Source organism: Littorina saxatilis, linkage group LG1 (genome assembly GCF_037325665.1).
Source record: "Littorina saxatilis isolate snail1 linkage group LG1, US_GU_Lsax_2.0, whole genome shotgun sequence".
In the NCBI taxonomy this organism is placed as follows: Eukaryota; Metazoa; Mollusca; class Gastropoda; order Littorinimorpha; family Littorinidae; genus Littorina; species Littorina saxatilis.
Window position 1 is genome coordinate 69169232 of NC_090245.1, and position 16329 is coordinate 69185560.

At 41.2% G+C, this 16329-nt stretch overlaps 1 protein-coding gene across 1 annotated transcript in view; it reads right to left on the minus strand.

Moving 5' to 3' along the window:
- Nucleotides 1-2027: 2027 nt before the first annotated feature.
- Nucleotides 2028-16329, minus strand: part of LOC138977056 (lon protease homolog, mitochondrial-like) — a 41065-nt gene continuing 26763 nt past the window's right edge. Inside the window, exons 16-22 of the mRNA XM_070349972.1 lie at nucleotides 13745-13867; nucleotides 13254-13370; nucleotides 12356-12496; nucleotides 10972-11137; nucleotides 10310-10533; nucleotides 9374-9538; nucleotides 2028-6861 (exon numbers count right to left, since the gene is read on the minus strand). Coding sequence (XP_070206073.1) covers nucleotides 6706-6861; nucleotides 9374-9538; nucleotides 10310-10533; nucleotides 10972-11137; nucleotides 12356-12496; nucleotides 13254-13370; nucleotides 13745-13867 — 1092 coding nt within the window. The 3' untranslated portion in view covers nucleotides 2028-6705. The remainder of the gene's footprint in view (nucleotides 6862-9373; nucleotides 9539-10309; nucleotides 10534-10971; nucleotides 11138-12355; nucleotides 12497-13253; nucleotides 13371-13744; nucleotides 13868-16329) is intronic.

Here is a 16329-nt window from a genome sequence, read left to right on the forward strand (position 1 = left end):
TTAATAAAACGATCCAAATTTACGTTCATCTTATTCTTCATCATTTTCTGATTCCAAAAACATATAAATATGTTATATTCGGATTAAAAACAAGCTCTGAAAATTAAAAAAATTAAAATTATTATCAAAATTAAATTTCCGAAATCGATTTAAAAACAATTTCATCGTATTCCTTGTCGGTTCCTGATTCCAAAAACATATAGATATGATATGTTTGGATTAAAAACACGCTCAGAAAGTTAAAACAAAGAGAGGTACAGAAAAGCGTGCTATGAAGCACAGCGAAACCACTACCGCACTGAACAGGCTCGTCAGTTTCACTGCGTTTTGCACGAGCGGCGGAGTACAGTCATTGTGGAAAAATGCAGTGCATTCAGTTTCATTCTGTGAGTTCCACAGCTTGACTAAATGTAGTAATTTCGCCTTACGCGACTTGTTACTTTCATTATTGATTTATCTTGATCCGCTGAAGACAGCGACTAGCAAGGCACAGAAATAGACATACAAGACTGTCCAACTGAGCCCCAAACTCTCTGAAGATACAGGCACTTGACTCAAGTTCTTTGTTTCCATAAATGTAACTCATTTTGCGACAGAAGCCATATTGATAGCCTTAAAGTGTACAGAATATAAGCACTATTAGGACAGTAAACACATTCTTTCGAACAACCCAAACATAGGTGTGTTGTGTGTGAGTGTGTGTATGTGCGTGTGTGTGTGTGTGTGTGTGTGTTTGCGTGCATGCATGCGTGTGTGTGTATGTGTGCCACAGTGTGCGTGCACACGTGTGTTTGTGTGCGTGCGTGTGGATGCGTGCGTGCGTGCGTGTGCGCGTGTGTATGTGCGTGTGCGCGCGCGCGTGTGTGTGTGTGTTTCTGTGTCTGTTTGTCTGTCTTGGTCTGTACTGTCGCTGTTAGAATTGATCACACAGCCCACGTACATTCCCTCTGGACGGCAGTAAAGTTCAAGACGCTGAAAAATCAAGATACCAAATGCGATTTTTAGTCTTTCAATCGATCAAGGTTCTTGCCTTCTGCGAATGCTGGTCTACAGCTTGTCACGGAAGTGTTCAACCTGATGTAGAAATCAATATGTAAACCCTCTTTAACTAATTGAAAACCCATTGAAAGGCTCTGGGTTTGTCTGCGAGTGGGGCCGTGAGAGAAACGTAGCCAATGTATTGTTGTGACACAGCAATTTATTCACAACTTCAGAGATGGAGAAGCTAAACAATAGAATCCTTGCCAGCACAAAAGGTGAGTTACGTGCAATTGCTCGTTCTAATTGATGACTTCATTGCGTTCAGAGAGCGAGCGAGAGAGAGAGAGAGAGAGAGACAGAGAGAGAGAGAGAGAGAGAGAGACAGACAGACAGAGAGAGAGAGAGAGAGAGAGAGACAGAGACAGAGACAGAGAGAAAGACCGACTGAGAGGGGGAACTGGCAAAGACAGAGCGATAGAGTAAGAGTGAAACACGGGGGTGGAAGGGGTTGGTTGCCAGTGGTAGGGCTTCTGATAGATAACTGAGAAGATATTGAAGACAAACAAATCACATAGGGAGGGATGAACAACGTTATACATTTGAGTTTTCCTTTCCAATATTTTAGCAAAGCACATTTTTGTCTGTCGCGATGATACAAATTTAACAGTTGCTCTCCAAGTTTAAAGGAGATTGAAAATGTCACCACGTAAATCCAGTAAATTCCTCCGTTTTACCAAAAACAAAAGAATAATGACACAAATAAATGGATCTTGAAAATCGTTTTTTTTCTAACATATCCCCTTCTTTGCCTGTCTATGTGTTTGAGAAAAATATATTTTTTGATTGGAAATTCAAACCAATATTAATCACACCACTGCTCTCCCAGTAGTGCTGTTCCCTTGAAAGCACGCACACACACACACACATACACATAAACACACACACACACACACACATACACATAAACACACACACACACACACGCTCTCTCTCTCTCTCTCACACACACACACACACACACACACACACACACACGATTGACAATCTCCGTTTTTACATGCACCATTTACTCACATATGCTTTACATACTTTCGTCAATATGTACACTGAGATAAATGGATACACTGATCTGTCAAATTAAGATCAAGTAACCATTCAACAGGATGATAAAAACCTTATTACAACAGAATCAAATTGTTCAACATAGAAGGAAAACTAAGTCACCAAGAAAACTCAAGTCTGAAGTACAACTCGCATGGATGTCTCACTACCAACTCTTCCCTGCGTTCTGAAATATTTTTGTTGGTTCAAATTTCCAGGAAAATTGTCGCCATCATGAACATTTTGTTTGTTTGTTTGTTTGCTTAACGCCCAGCCGACCACGAAGGGCCATATCAGGGCGGTGCTGCTTTGACATTTAACGTGCGCCACACACAAGACAGAAGTCGCAGCACAGGCTTCATGTCTCACCCAGTCACATTATTCTGACACCGGACCAACCAGTCCTAGCACTAACCCCATAATGCCAGACGCCAGGCGGAGCAGCCACTAGATTGCCAATTTTAAAGTCTTAGGTATGACCCGGCCGGGGTTCGAACCCACGACCTCCCGATCACGGGGCGGACGCCTTACCACTAGGCCAACCGTGCCGGTATCATCATGAACATGCATTCTCGAGTATCTATCAAACAAACAAACAAACGAACAACTGAGCACTAAGCTAAATGTAACATAGCTCTCAACAAAACAAAAGTGGGTTTCTAAAAATGACCAGCAAGATGCCTAAATGTAGGTAACAAGTTGAGTGTCCAGCTCGGTTTTACGGTACAGTGGTACCTGTGACGAAAGGAGACCCTTGCAACCAGCAAAGCATCATCCCTACAGTGCAAGTGTCTGTTTACGACAGGTATACCTTGGTCAAAATGACAGGTGGACAACTGAAGATGTTCTTTGTTGAGAGGCGTCCTCTTATCAGATGGGTCTTACACGGCAGGTGTCTCTGAATGAAATACTTTGGTGCACAAGAAAGCTAAACCAAAACGTCAGACTGACTGTTAAGAAGGACACTTTCTTACAAGTTTTGTTCTTTCTTTATTTGGTGTTTAACGTCGTTTTCAACCACGAAGGTTATATCGCGACGGGGAAAGGGGGGATGGGATAGAGCCACTTGTTAATTGTTTCTTGTTCACAAAAGCACTAATCAAAAAATTGCTCTAGGTGCTTGCAACGTAGTACAATATATGACCTTACTGTGAGAATGCAAGTTTCCAGTACAAAGGACTTAACATTTCTTACATACTGCTTGACTAAAATCTTTACAAACATTGACTATATTCTATACAAGAAACACTTTACAAGGGTAAAAGAAGAAACAGAATCCGTTTGTCGCCTCTTACGACATGCTGGGGAGCATCGGGTAAATTCTTCCCCCTAACCCGCGGGGGGTACAAGTTTTGTGTTGTCAACAATGTGGACGTTTTTCAATCATGAATCGTCTTGAGAAATTGGTGACACGACATCCACACGAACAGTGCTGAAAGACATCAAAGTTCCTGTCCTATCTCATACATCCTCATGGAAGAAATTGGTAACACACCTCACACTCATTGGCAATATTATGTAAATCTTGGATCCACACTTTGATACTTATAATTACCTGTTATTGTGTATGTGTATTAGCAAAACTCGCACTATAAGTTAAAGAAGTGCACAAGGTCGCAAACCACCACTATTGATCCCTGGAGCCAGTCAATATTTGGGCAAATTCGACTTCGCAGTCTACTTCACGAAGCTTAATTTTCGATGAAGTATAGTCTTCACAAAATCAACTTTGGCCTCAATTAAGCACAGTCTATTGTGCAAATTCAAACCAATGCAACTAGGAATGACAAATTCAGAGCATATCCATGAGAAATTAAGCTGCTATTTCTTAATTTAAGATATCGTTTTTCCTCACTTGAAAAAAGTTAAAAAACAAAGGATTACTATACTCACCAATACAAAGACGACACAAGACGATTACGAATTTTCGCTTCTGTTTTTTAACTTTGTTCATCTTACCACAGTCACTTCGTTGTTTAGATTTCACTTGAACAAGAAGAGCAAACGCTCGATCGAGTCACTTTCGCAGTTCTGAATATTATATGAGGCATCAGATGGACAGGAAGAAATTGCTATTCACAACACAATGAGTCACGTTCACATAAAATTTGAGCCCGGTCACTTTTATAGTTTCCGAGAAAAGCCCAACGTTAAGTTGTGTGTTGCCGAACAGAAAAGGCTAGTTATCTCCCTTGTTTTTCTGATAACGTTCGTAAAAGGCTACAGATGTAAATACTTTGATGTAAAGAATAATCCTACAAAGTTTCAATCACATCCGATGAACTTTGTCAAAGATATAAAATGTCTAATTTTTCCTTTGACGCTGACCTGTGACCTTGAAAAAGGTCAAAGGTCAACGAAACCATCGTTAAAGTGTAGAGGTCATTGGAGGTCACGACTAAACAAAATATGAGCCCGATCGCTTTGATAGTTTCCGAGAAAAGTCCAACGTTAAGGTGGTGTCTACGGACGGCCGGCCGGCCGGCCGGACGGCCGGCCGGATGGCCGGCCGGACAGACTAACACTGACCGATTACATAGAGTCACTTTTTCTCAAGTGACTCAAAAACGCAAGTAAGACATGAACAATGAAACCCATCCATTAGAACCCACTAACTTGATCCCGCCTCTCTGATGCATTACATGTACAGCTTTTGAAGCCAAAATACGCCTCATGACGTTGTCGTTTGTGAACATCTACAATTACCTTTGCAGGCATTAACAGTCCGTATATTTAAAAAAAATGCGGTACCTATACTGCGCACAGTACATAAATTAAAACAACACAAACCACTTTCAAAATACCAAACACAAACAAGTTCAGATTCCTATCTGTGAACAGTGGGAACTAATTAAGGCTTTAAATTCAAGAAACGTCTGAAGAACATTGACTTAACGCTTTGTTACCACTCAAAAAAGAACAAAAGAAAAATGGGGGAATAAATAAAGGTGACTCTACCCAGGGAACCAGGTAACTGAAAGGAATATTTATAACCTGAATCATATTGCTTCAAAACCGCTTATGGTACAAAGTCCAAGTACTTCCTGATAACTTTGCAATCCATTCCTTTTTGTCTCAAACATACCTAGGGCAATGCACGGCACTTTATGATAACAATGGTGAGAGAGGTGTATAAATGCTGGTGTAAACAGGTAGCAAAATGCGCAGAACTTGAGTAGGACTGTCCAAATTTGGTCTGTATACCCACACTACGCACCCTAAAACCCAAAACTTCAGATATTAAACAACCTTTTAGTAACATATCACACATAAATAAATACATTAGCATAGAATCATTTTGACAATACTGCACCCCCTCCTTACCATAACAAACACGAACAACTCACTCACAATTCTAATATTAACTGTAACATTCAATACACAATTCAAACAAGTCTTATATACTCAGAGCAAGAAGTCCCCACACAACCATGCAGGCAACAAACTCTCAGTTCATTTAAACAAGAAGAGCAAATGCTCGATCGAGTCACTTTCGCAGTTCTGAATATTATATGAGGCATCGGATGGACAGGAAGAAATTGCTATTCACAACACAATGAGTCACGTTCACATAAAATTTGAGCCAGGTCACTTTTATAGTTTCCGAGAAAAGCCCAACGTTAAGTTGTGTGTTGCCGAACAGAAAAGGCTAGTTATCTCCCTTGTTTTTCTGATAACGTTCGTAAAAGGCTACAGATGTAAATACTTTGATGTAAAGAATAATCCTACAAAGTTTCAATCACATCCGATGAACTTTGTCAAAGATATAAAATGTCTAATTTTTCCTTTGACGCTGACCTGTGACCTTGAAAAAGGTCAAAGGTCAACAAAACCATCGTTAAAGTGTAGAGGTCATTGGAGGTCACGACTAAACAAAATATGAGCCCGATCGCTTTGATAGTTTCCGAGAAAAGTCCAACGTTAAGGTGGTGTCTACGGACGGCCGGCCGGCCGGACAGACTAACACTGACCGATTACATAGAGTCACATTTTCTCAAGTGACTCAAAAAGCATGCGTATATTAATTATCTGACAACCACAGTGCAATAGCAGGCTTTGAAGGGTCACGAAGACCAGCAGAATCATACTTTACAGCCAGATTCAAAACACGTGTTCTTCAGGGGTTATTTACCTTTAATATGTTTTATTTCTAGCTGTTGTACAATAATACACATTTTTTCTGAAGGATCGGGGCATTGTACTGCCAGTAATCAATTCAAGTCCTGAGGTTATCTGGGTAAGTCTAGAACGACTTCTGAATATAATGTTCTATTAAATTTTTTTTTTTAAATTAAAACTTTTTTCTTCCTGTCATTTTGCTTCTTGCCATCTTTGAATAACCAAATCCAACAACTGAAGTTAAGTGTTCATCCTTACTATTTTCTGTTGTGTACGTTGTTCATCCACTTCAATGATCGATAGACTGAGGGTCTTGTAGTACTTTCATCGGAACAGAATAAACAGTGGCAGTAGACGTTTTGTCAATAATTCAATTCCGTAAACAAACCTTTATGGTGTTCGTTTCACTGGTTCTTTTATTGTATCACTGTCATATAACCTTATAAGCTTTAAATTCTGAATCCCCACCAAACCCTATTTTGGATAAGAATAATGACTGCCACCTTAGTTTTTCCTACTGCCAAAAGCCAGCTCATGGACCTGTTCGTAGTGCTCCACGAAATACACCTCCATACCATCATGGATGAAATCTGGCAGATCCATGAAGTCCTTTCTGTTTTCCTCTGGCAGAATGATCGTCGTGATGCAAGCTCTCTTGGCCTACAACACAGATGACAGCAATTAAGCAGAGATAGACACAGAAAGACGAGTCTGGTAAATATATGTGACCCTCCACCACGGAATGAGTCGGATGTCACCTGGCGGGGTTCTGCGCTAGGCCTAATATACATCCGGGGGGTGTCAGGTACATGTATCAGTGTGAGGATCACCTTAGTCACAGGCTTATAACTCTAAACGTTTGCGCTTCTTTTTTAAGAACGGTTTTCACCACTGGATAGAGCATAAAAAACTCTTCAAGAAACTGTAAAAATAGAAAAATCATGCAAAGGTGACATGCGACTCATTCCGTGGTGGAGGGTCACATATGGCGTAAGTAGTGAAATCTCTCCAAGTCATTAATCCATCAGTAAAATATTTTTTTGGCAGTTATCAGACATACCCCAGACCTATTTCTCTTTCTCTAACCAGTGTAGACCTATTTCTCCTTCTCTAACCAGTGTAGACCTATTTCTCCTTCTCTAACCAGAGTAGACCTATTTCTCTTTCTCTAACCAGTGTAGACCTATTTCTCTTTCTCTAACCAGTGTAGACCTATTTCTCCTTCTCTAACCAGTGTAGACCTATGTCTCCTTCTCTAACCAGTGTAGACCTATTTCTCCTTCTCTAACCAGTGTAGACCTATTTCTCCTTCTCTAACCAGTGTAGACCTATTTCTCCTTCTCTAACCAGTGTAGACCTATTTCTCTTTCTCTAACCAGTGTAGACCAGTATTTCTCTTTCTCTAACCAGTGTAGACCTATTTCTCCTTCTCTAACCAGTGTAGACCTATTTCTCCTTCTCTAACCAGTGTAGACCTATTTCTCTTTCTCTAACCAATGTAGACCTGTTTCTCTTTCTCTAACCAGTGTAGACCTATTTCTCCTTCTCTAACCAGTGTAGACCTATTTCTCTTTCTCTAACCAGTCTACAAAAGCCAGACATGACTTCTTCTTCTTCTTCTTCAGCGTTCTAGAATTTTCTGGTTACGTGTGAGCTCATTTGCCCATTTGGGTTCCCCACACTATGCTCTGAGAGCATAGTCAGCGTCACTCCGCTTCCGTTGAGTAGGCATGCTGAGTATTTTCGTGTTTCCATAACCCACCGAACTCTGACATGGATTACAGGATCTTTTCCGTGCGCACTTGGTCTTGTGCTTGCGTGTACACACGAAGGGGGTTAAGTCACTAGCAGGTCTGCACATAAGTTGACCTGGGAGATCGGAAAAATCTCCACTCTTAACCCACCAGGCGGCAGCGACCGGGATTCGAACTCACGACCTCCCGATTAGGAGGCTGACGTCTTACCACCACGCCACTGCGCCCGTCCATCGACATGACAATAATGAAACATGAAGCATTAAATCACTTCAAGACAATTAAAAGTAAACATCATCATCTGACAGCTAACCAAAGCAAAACAGACTGAAACAATATACCACAAGTGAATTCTTAAAATTGTACACACTTTTCACTTGGTTTGTTTGTTTGTTCGTTCATGGGCTGAAACTCCCACGGCTTTTACGTGTATGACTGTTTTTACCCCACCATTTAGGCAGCCATACGCATATTGTGCTTGCGTGTACACACGGGGGTGTTCCGACACCAAGGAGAGTCTGCACACAAAGTTGACTCTGAGAAATAAATCTCTCGCCGAACGTGGGGACGAACTCACACTGACAGCGGCCAACTGGATACAAATCCAGCGCGCTACCGACTGAGCTACATCCCCGCCCTTTTTCACTTGGTGAATTGGAAATGTTAACATTCCTAATTGCACATGCAAACACATCACATACTAATACTTTTCAATAAACCTCAACATATAATCATAGCGTTTCACAAACTCAGTGTGAATTACAGTGGAACCCCCATTTTAAGACCCCCTGATTTAAGACTTTTTAAAACCCTTTTTTCAGACTTTCTATTCATAAACCTCTGTAAACTTTATTTATTTATATTTATTTATATGGGAGATTTATATAGCGCTTGACGTTCTCTAAGCGCTTTACATATTAATTTCTGCCGTGTGAGATGGAATTTTTTACACAATATATCACGCATTCACATCGGCCAGTAAATCTCAAGCCATTACGGCGAATATTTACTTTTCACGGCCTATTATTCCAAGTCGCACGGGTATTTGGTGGACATTTTTTATCTATGCCTATACATTTTTGCCAGGAAAGACCCTTTTGTCAATCGTGGGATCTTTAACTTGCACACCCCAATGTAGTGTACACGAAGGGACCTCGGTTTTTCGTCTCATCTGAAAGACTAGCACTTGAACCCACCACCTGGGCTAGGAAAGGGGGAAGAAAATTGCTTACGCCCCGACCCAGGGTCAAACTCGCAACCTCTCGCTTCTGAGGCAAGTGCACTTTACCACTCGGCCACCCTTTCCACTTACCCCCATTTTAAGACTCCTTCCTTTTTAAGACCTGATTTTCTCAAGTTTTTGGAGGTCTTAAAATTGGGGTTCCATTGTACTTATAAACATCCTGAATGAAACTCACAGCAATGCACTTCTCCTTGATACCCCCGACAGGCAGGACTTTGCCAGTAAGAGACACCTCCCCGGTCATAGCCAGGTTCTGTCTTGCAGGCTGATCAAGCGCCAGCGACAACAAAGCTGTGGAGATAGCGCAGCCTGCACTTGGTCCGTCTTTGGGCGTAGCCCCCTGGATCACAAACAACTAGGTGTGTTAAGAGGAAATGGACACGTCCCAGGGTATGCTAGTTCTTGACAAACTTTCAAGATTCCTTGCTTGAAAATCAAGACAATAAGTGCATGCACAGTAATGATACAGTGTTATCTATCATGTAAAAGAAAAATTCAAATTAGATTGCACACTATCTCTCAATGAAATCAACCTTTCTGCTGTCTGTCATCCTAATCTGAATGCATTAATTTGTCTTCATAGGGGACCTGCAGTGAATTCAAGAAAACTTTCAGCAAGTCAAAAGTGTTGTCTCTCTTCATGACCAGTCCCACCATCAAGTCTGATCTTGCGCAGATGTCATCACATACACATGCACAAAGATATATGCAGACAGACTGCCATGCTCCAGACGTTTTGGAGTATACATGAGCTCATTAGTTCTAATGCATAATCTGGCCTACCAAAATTAAAAAAACAAGAATGGTAGGTTATTGGAACGTTTAATTACTGACAAATCAAAACGTTACATTTACAGTACGTCAACCCAGCGGTCTTTTAAGTAGACGAACACGTAAATATTTAACCAGTTAAATAACCTACCATTCTTGTGTTTTTATTCTGAATTGTGGAGTGTTAGCAGACTATCTGTTTTTGGATTTCTTGCCTACCAAGAAACTGAACAACGACACATAAATGAAAAAAACGAAAAACAAAAACAAACAACAAAGAAACAACAAACCCACTAACAAACAGAAACACAGCAATAACCCCTTAAGAGTGTGACTTTACCTCAGGTACGTGGAGATGCACGCCGGCTTTGTGCAGCACCTGGTTGTCAGGGTAATTGCGGCCCATGAAGCTCTTGCAGAAGGTGTAGGCCAGCTGGGCACTCTCCTTCATCACCTGGCCCAGGTTACCGGTTATCTCCATGGACCCGCTGTCTGGGCCGGTGGAGCTGCTACTGGTGTCCACCGCTTTCTTCAGGACCGTTTCTATGTACAACGTGCAACCACCTGGACAAACCAAGCACACGTACTAGTTGGTAAATGCCTGGTTCTTTTTTTAATTTCATTTAAATTTTATTTTTAGCGTCAGTTTTTTTGACATGACAAAACAAAGCTTTTAAGGACAAACTTTGTTACTTATTATGCTTGGGATCTTTTTTTTTTTTTTTTAAAGAACGGTGACCAGCATTGATGGGTTTATTAATGTGGTTTTATTTACTCTCCCCCCAGCAATCCCCCCCCCCCCCCCTTCTCCCCCTGACATGCACACACAACCAAGCGACTCATACTGCCTGGGATCTGCTTTTGTCCAAATTGCGAACAGCATTGGTGGGTTTAACATTTGTTTTCTCCCCCATCCATCTCCGACCCCCCCCCACTTCTTCCACCACCTCCCCGCCACTCTTACCACTCTTTCCCTTTCTGCCACCTCCCCCTCTCTCTCACCCATAGAGGTCCAGGCCAGTCCCGCAATGACGCCCGGTGGAGTTTCATCGTAGAGGCGATCGTGGGAGAAGACGGGGTTGCCCACAAAGTCCGTCAGGTTCTCCTTGTCCACGAGAATAGTGTCTAGCCCCTCGCTGACCAGCTTGTAGGCTGCCTTGCGATAAATCTGGCATAGAAAAACAAAACACGGACGTTATCATCATGTCTTAATTAACGTGCACTGTAGCAAAACTCCTCTGCACGTAACCACCAATGCCAAACACACCGCTGATTTACACTCACTCAGACAGAAAACAGAAATATCACAAACTCTTAATCTTATGAAACAAGAATAAAGAAAAAAAGAAAAAGAAAACAAGTCGCGTAAGGCGAAAATACAACATTTAGTCAAGTAGCTGTCGAACTCACAGAATGAAACTGAACGCAATGCAACGCAGCAAGACCGTATACTCGTAGCATCGTCAGTCCACCGCGCACGGCAAAGGCAGTGAAATTGACAAGAAGAACGGGGTAGTACTTGCGCTGAGAAGGATAGCACGCTTTTCTGTACCTCTCTTCGTTTTAACTTTCTGAGCGTGTTTTTAATCCAAACATATCATTATGTTTTTAGAATCAGGAACCGACAAGGAATAAGATGAAGGTGTTTTTAAATTGATTTGGACAATTTAATTTTGATAATAATTTTTATATTTTTAATTTTCAGAGCTTGTTTTTAATCAAAATATAACATATTTATATATTTTTGGAATCAGAAAATGATAAAGAATAAGATGTACGTAAATTTGGATCGTTTTATAAAAAAAATATTTTTTTTACAATTTTCAGATTTTTAATGACCAAACTCACTCATTAGTTTTTAAGCCACCAAGCTGAAATGCAATACCAAACCCCGGCCTTCGTCGAAGATTACTTGACCAAAATTTCAACCAATTTGGTTGAAAAATGAGAGCGTGACAGTGCCGCCTCAACTTTCACGAAAAGCCGGATATGACGTCATCAAAGACATTTATCAAAAAAATGAAAAAAACGTATGGGGATTTCATACCCAGGAACTCTCGTGTCAAATTTCATAAAGATCGGTCCAGTAGTTTAGTCTGAATCGCTCTACACACACACACAGAGACAGACAGACACACACACACACACACATACACCACGACCCTCGTCTCGATTCCCCCCTCTACGTTAAAATATTTAGTCAAAACTTGACCAAATATAAAAAACACAAAAAAAGAAGAAAAAAACAAGCTGGGCAACAACCTGTTAGATGTAAGTGTGTGTGTGTGTGTGTGTCTCTCTCTCTCTCTCACACACACACACATACAGAAACAAGCACACCCTTACTTGCATCCCCAATCGTACAAAATAGTCCACCACACACAACCTTTTCAATGTGCTTCCGAAGGTTCCTGACGCCACTCTCACGGCAGTAGGACTTGATCACTTTCTTGAGGGCGTCCTCAGCCACAGTCACCCTTTCATTGGGAACGCCCGAGTGTATCAGGGCCTGAGGAATCAGGTATTTCTGCACAAGAAGAACCAAATGAGAATTAAACAGATCATTCAGATTAGTGTTTAGGCTTGTTGATGGCCTTGTGGTTATAATGTGCAATGCAAAGGAGGATTGGTGTGGGGTGTAGGGGCTGGGATGGGTGGATGGCGGGGGGAGGGGGGGGGGGGGGGGAGGGGACGATGGGTGGTGGGAAGGGTGTATCTGGTGCCTTGACAGTTAGCTGCATGTATTGGACTTCATCAGTTTTGGGTCACCTGTGTCCTGTGTTACATTTTTCTCTCACTCATGGATCAAAGTGTGCTAGCCTTGTCACATACGTATATAGATGTTATCCGATAATTACTCTGTCAGGATTTTCAGCTATCTGGAAGAGTAAATAAGGTCCCCTTTTACCTCGGACAAGCTTTTCACAACACCCGGAGCATGTTCCATGCTTCCGATCGGCTTTACTCCTGCGATCGAGACGAACAACTAACTCTGATGTGTAAAAGGGCTCCTACTCTTCCAGACCACTGAAAATCTTGAAAGAGTTATTTTTGAAAAATCATCTTATTTGATTGTGCAGCTTTGGATAGCCTGGCTCCTTGTTCAAGACAACTCTTCAGAGAAATGGCTTCTGATACAGACTTAAAAACATCCCAAGTTGTCCGTTGATGTATTGTTTCATTCTTCACAACTCCAAATTTGATGATCACCTGGACATCTTTAAGGTTAAATTTGTCTAAAAAATCATTACCTAAACATGTGAGAAGGTGATTGATGCACCAACCTGTGCAATCTTGAGTTTCTCTTCAGCCACATAGCCGGATACGTCAATCATCTCCATGCGATCACGCAGAGGTTCGGGGATGGTGTCTAGCACGTTGGCTGTCGAGATGAAAAGTACCTGAAATCACCAAAGTAATCTCATGAACATTAACAGCTAGTTTTCTTCACTACCTATCCCCAAATTAGTCCTCAACCCCATCCCATCTGAACGCACCATATGCAAGGAGTAATGTACATATTCTAAAAGAGTGGGCTCTGCTTTGCTAGTTGAACATGTTGCGGTGCTTTTGAATGACTACTGTGTGCTCTATGTTATTCAAATTTCATATGTTTCAGTCATGAAACTTATATCAATTTTTTTATTTTTTTTACTTCTCTTTTCTTTCTTTTTGCTTCTTGAAAGAGTTATTTTTGAAAAATCATCTTATTTGATTGTGCAGCTTTGGAACCCACCACATGAAAACAGCAAAGGGGATAAATAACTTGGCTCACCTTGGACAGGTCCACAGAAACATCAAGGTAATGATCCAGAAAGTTGGCGTTCTGCTCGGGATCCAACAGTTCCAGCAGAGCGGAGGCAGGGTCGCCTTGGTAACCGCGACCAAGTTTATCCACCTGAAAGTCACAGTCAATGAATATATAAACATGATTGATTACACTAGACAAACTCAAGCTTGTTATCACCTCTTACCATGGTGCCACACCTTTCACTTAATTTGCCTGGTACACCCAAGTTATCCACTTATGAGTCAGTTATGTAGAGATTACACAACAAGTCACACTAGTGGATAAGAATATTGTCACGTTTTTTCATGACTGCGACCTGAGACCAATATGTTTTGGAATAAAGCACATGGTGATGGTGGAATAATGAATGACAGACCTGCCTACCCCAAAAATTACAAGGAGTAATGAGCCCAGCCAAAAAGAGTAATCTGGTGGTAGAAAGAGTAGTTTTTCGTTGCCAAAAGTAACGGCCATCGTTGGGTGTGACTAAAAGGAGAACCCAAAATAAAGAATATGACACTACCTTGCCTGTAGACATCCTCATTTTTCTCCCAATGGAGAAATAGTTGTTCATAAAGTCTTGCAGGACACAAACATTCTTCTGCACACTTTCTGTTCATATTCAGTTGCTTCGCAAAAATAAAATGTCATTGATTTTCTCAAATTGTGAAGTCAATCAAAACGACCCTAGAACACAGCACTGGGAAACTACACTGATTGAAACAATCTAGGATGACGAAAGCAAAATATGTCATGTGGTCACAGATCTAAAACAAGAAGAGCAAACGCTCGATCGAGTCACTTTCACAGTTCTGAATATTATATGAGGCATCAGATGGACAGGAAGAAATTGCTATTCACAACACAATGAGTCACGTTCACATAAAATTTGAGCCCGGTCACTTTTATAGTTTCCGAGAAAAGCCCAACGTTAAGTTGTGTGTTGCCGAACAGAAAAGGCTAGTTATCTCCCTTGTTTTTCTGATAACGTTCGTAAAAGGCTACAGATGTAAATACTTTGATGTAAAGAATAATCCTACAAAGTTTCAATCACATCCGATGAACTTTGTCAAAGATATAAAATGTCTAATTTTTCCTTTGACGCTGACCTGTGACCTTGAAAAAGGTCAAAGGTCAACGAAACCATCGTTAAAGTGTAGAGGTCATTGGAGGTCACGACTAAACAAAATATGAGCCTGATCGCTTTGATAGTTTCCGAGAAAAGTCCAACGTTAAGGTGGTGTTTACGGACGGCCGGCCGGACGGACAGACTAACACTGACCGATTACATAGTCACTTTTTCTCAAGTGACTCAAAAATCAGCCTCGCACATAACCAGCGCTCCACCATTAGTGTAATCAAGAGTTTGCTGAATGAGCATAGAGTTTATTTGGAGGTAGAGGGCTTTTTCAAAGACTTGTAATAGCATGACTTAAATCTGCCAAGTTCTGTTTGGCTGTACTGCCTGGTGCCGAAGGTTCCTGATCTTGATTTCAAGAGGAGCAGACTCTCTAATGTCTCATGCGAAAAATCGTACTTTCCGTTTCTTAAAAATCGTATTTCCATCGCGGAAAGCGTAGTGGAGTAGTTTGGAATAAAAATCGTAGTAAATTACGCCCAAATCGTAAGGGTAGGCAGGTCTGGAATGAGCATGTGCCATCACCAACACATACCACTTAGTATGTACTTTCTTTCTTTATTTGGTGTTTAACGTTGTTTTCAGCCACGAAGGGTTATATCGCGACGGGGAAAGGGGGGAGATGGGATAGAGCCACTTGTCATTTGTTTCTTGTTCACAAAAGCACTAATCAAAAATTTGCTCCAGGGGCTTGCAACGTAGTACAATATATGACCTTACTGGGAGAATGCAAGTTTCCAGTACATTTCTTACAAACTAAACTTGCTTGACTAAAATCTTTACAAAAATTGACTATATTCTATACAAGAAACACTTAACAAGGGTAAAAGGAGAAACAGAATCCGTTAGTCGCCTCTTACGACATGCTGGGGAGCATCGGGTAAATTCTTCCCCCTAACCCGCAGGGGGCACTTTGTATGTACAGTCATGGGTGTTACTGGGAAAAATCAAAAAACCTGAAAGGCAGGGGTCCAAAATGCTCAAGTTTGAAAGAAAGTTTCTGGACACCGACAAAACCAAATCATAATAAGCAAGATGGCGGCAAATCCAAGGGAGCGAACCGAGAAAGCACGCGAACCGGTGTCAAAAGTCGGATCGGAACCGCTGCTCGTTATTTCAACTTAGCGAAACGAAGCTTTTTTTTTTTTCTTTTTTTTGTTGAAAACCCGGAAAACCGGAATTTCCGGCTTCAGATTCTTTCAAAAACCGGAAATCCGGCAAAAGCCGGAAGAGTAACACCCATGTACAGTGGAACCCCACTTTCAAGATCTCCCCCATTTGAAGACTTTACTTTTTAGATGCTCTGTACATTTCGCTACTAAATTCACATCAATGAACTCGCAATGTCCCTCTATGCAATGCATTTTGTGTACATATGTATAATGTGTTCTTATACTTCAGTTATCTATTAAAATGTAAACTTCTTTTTTTT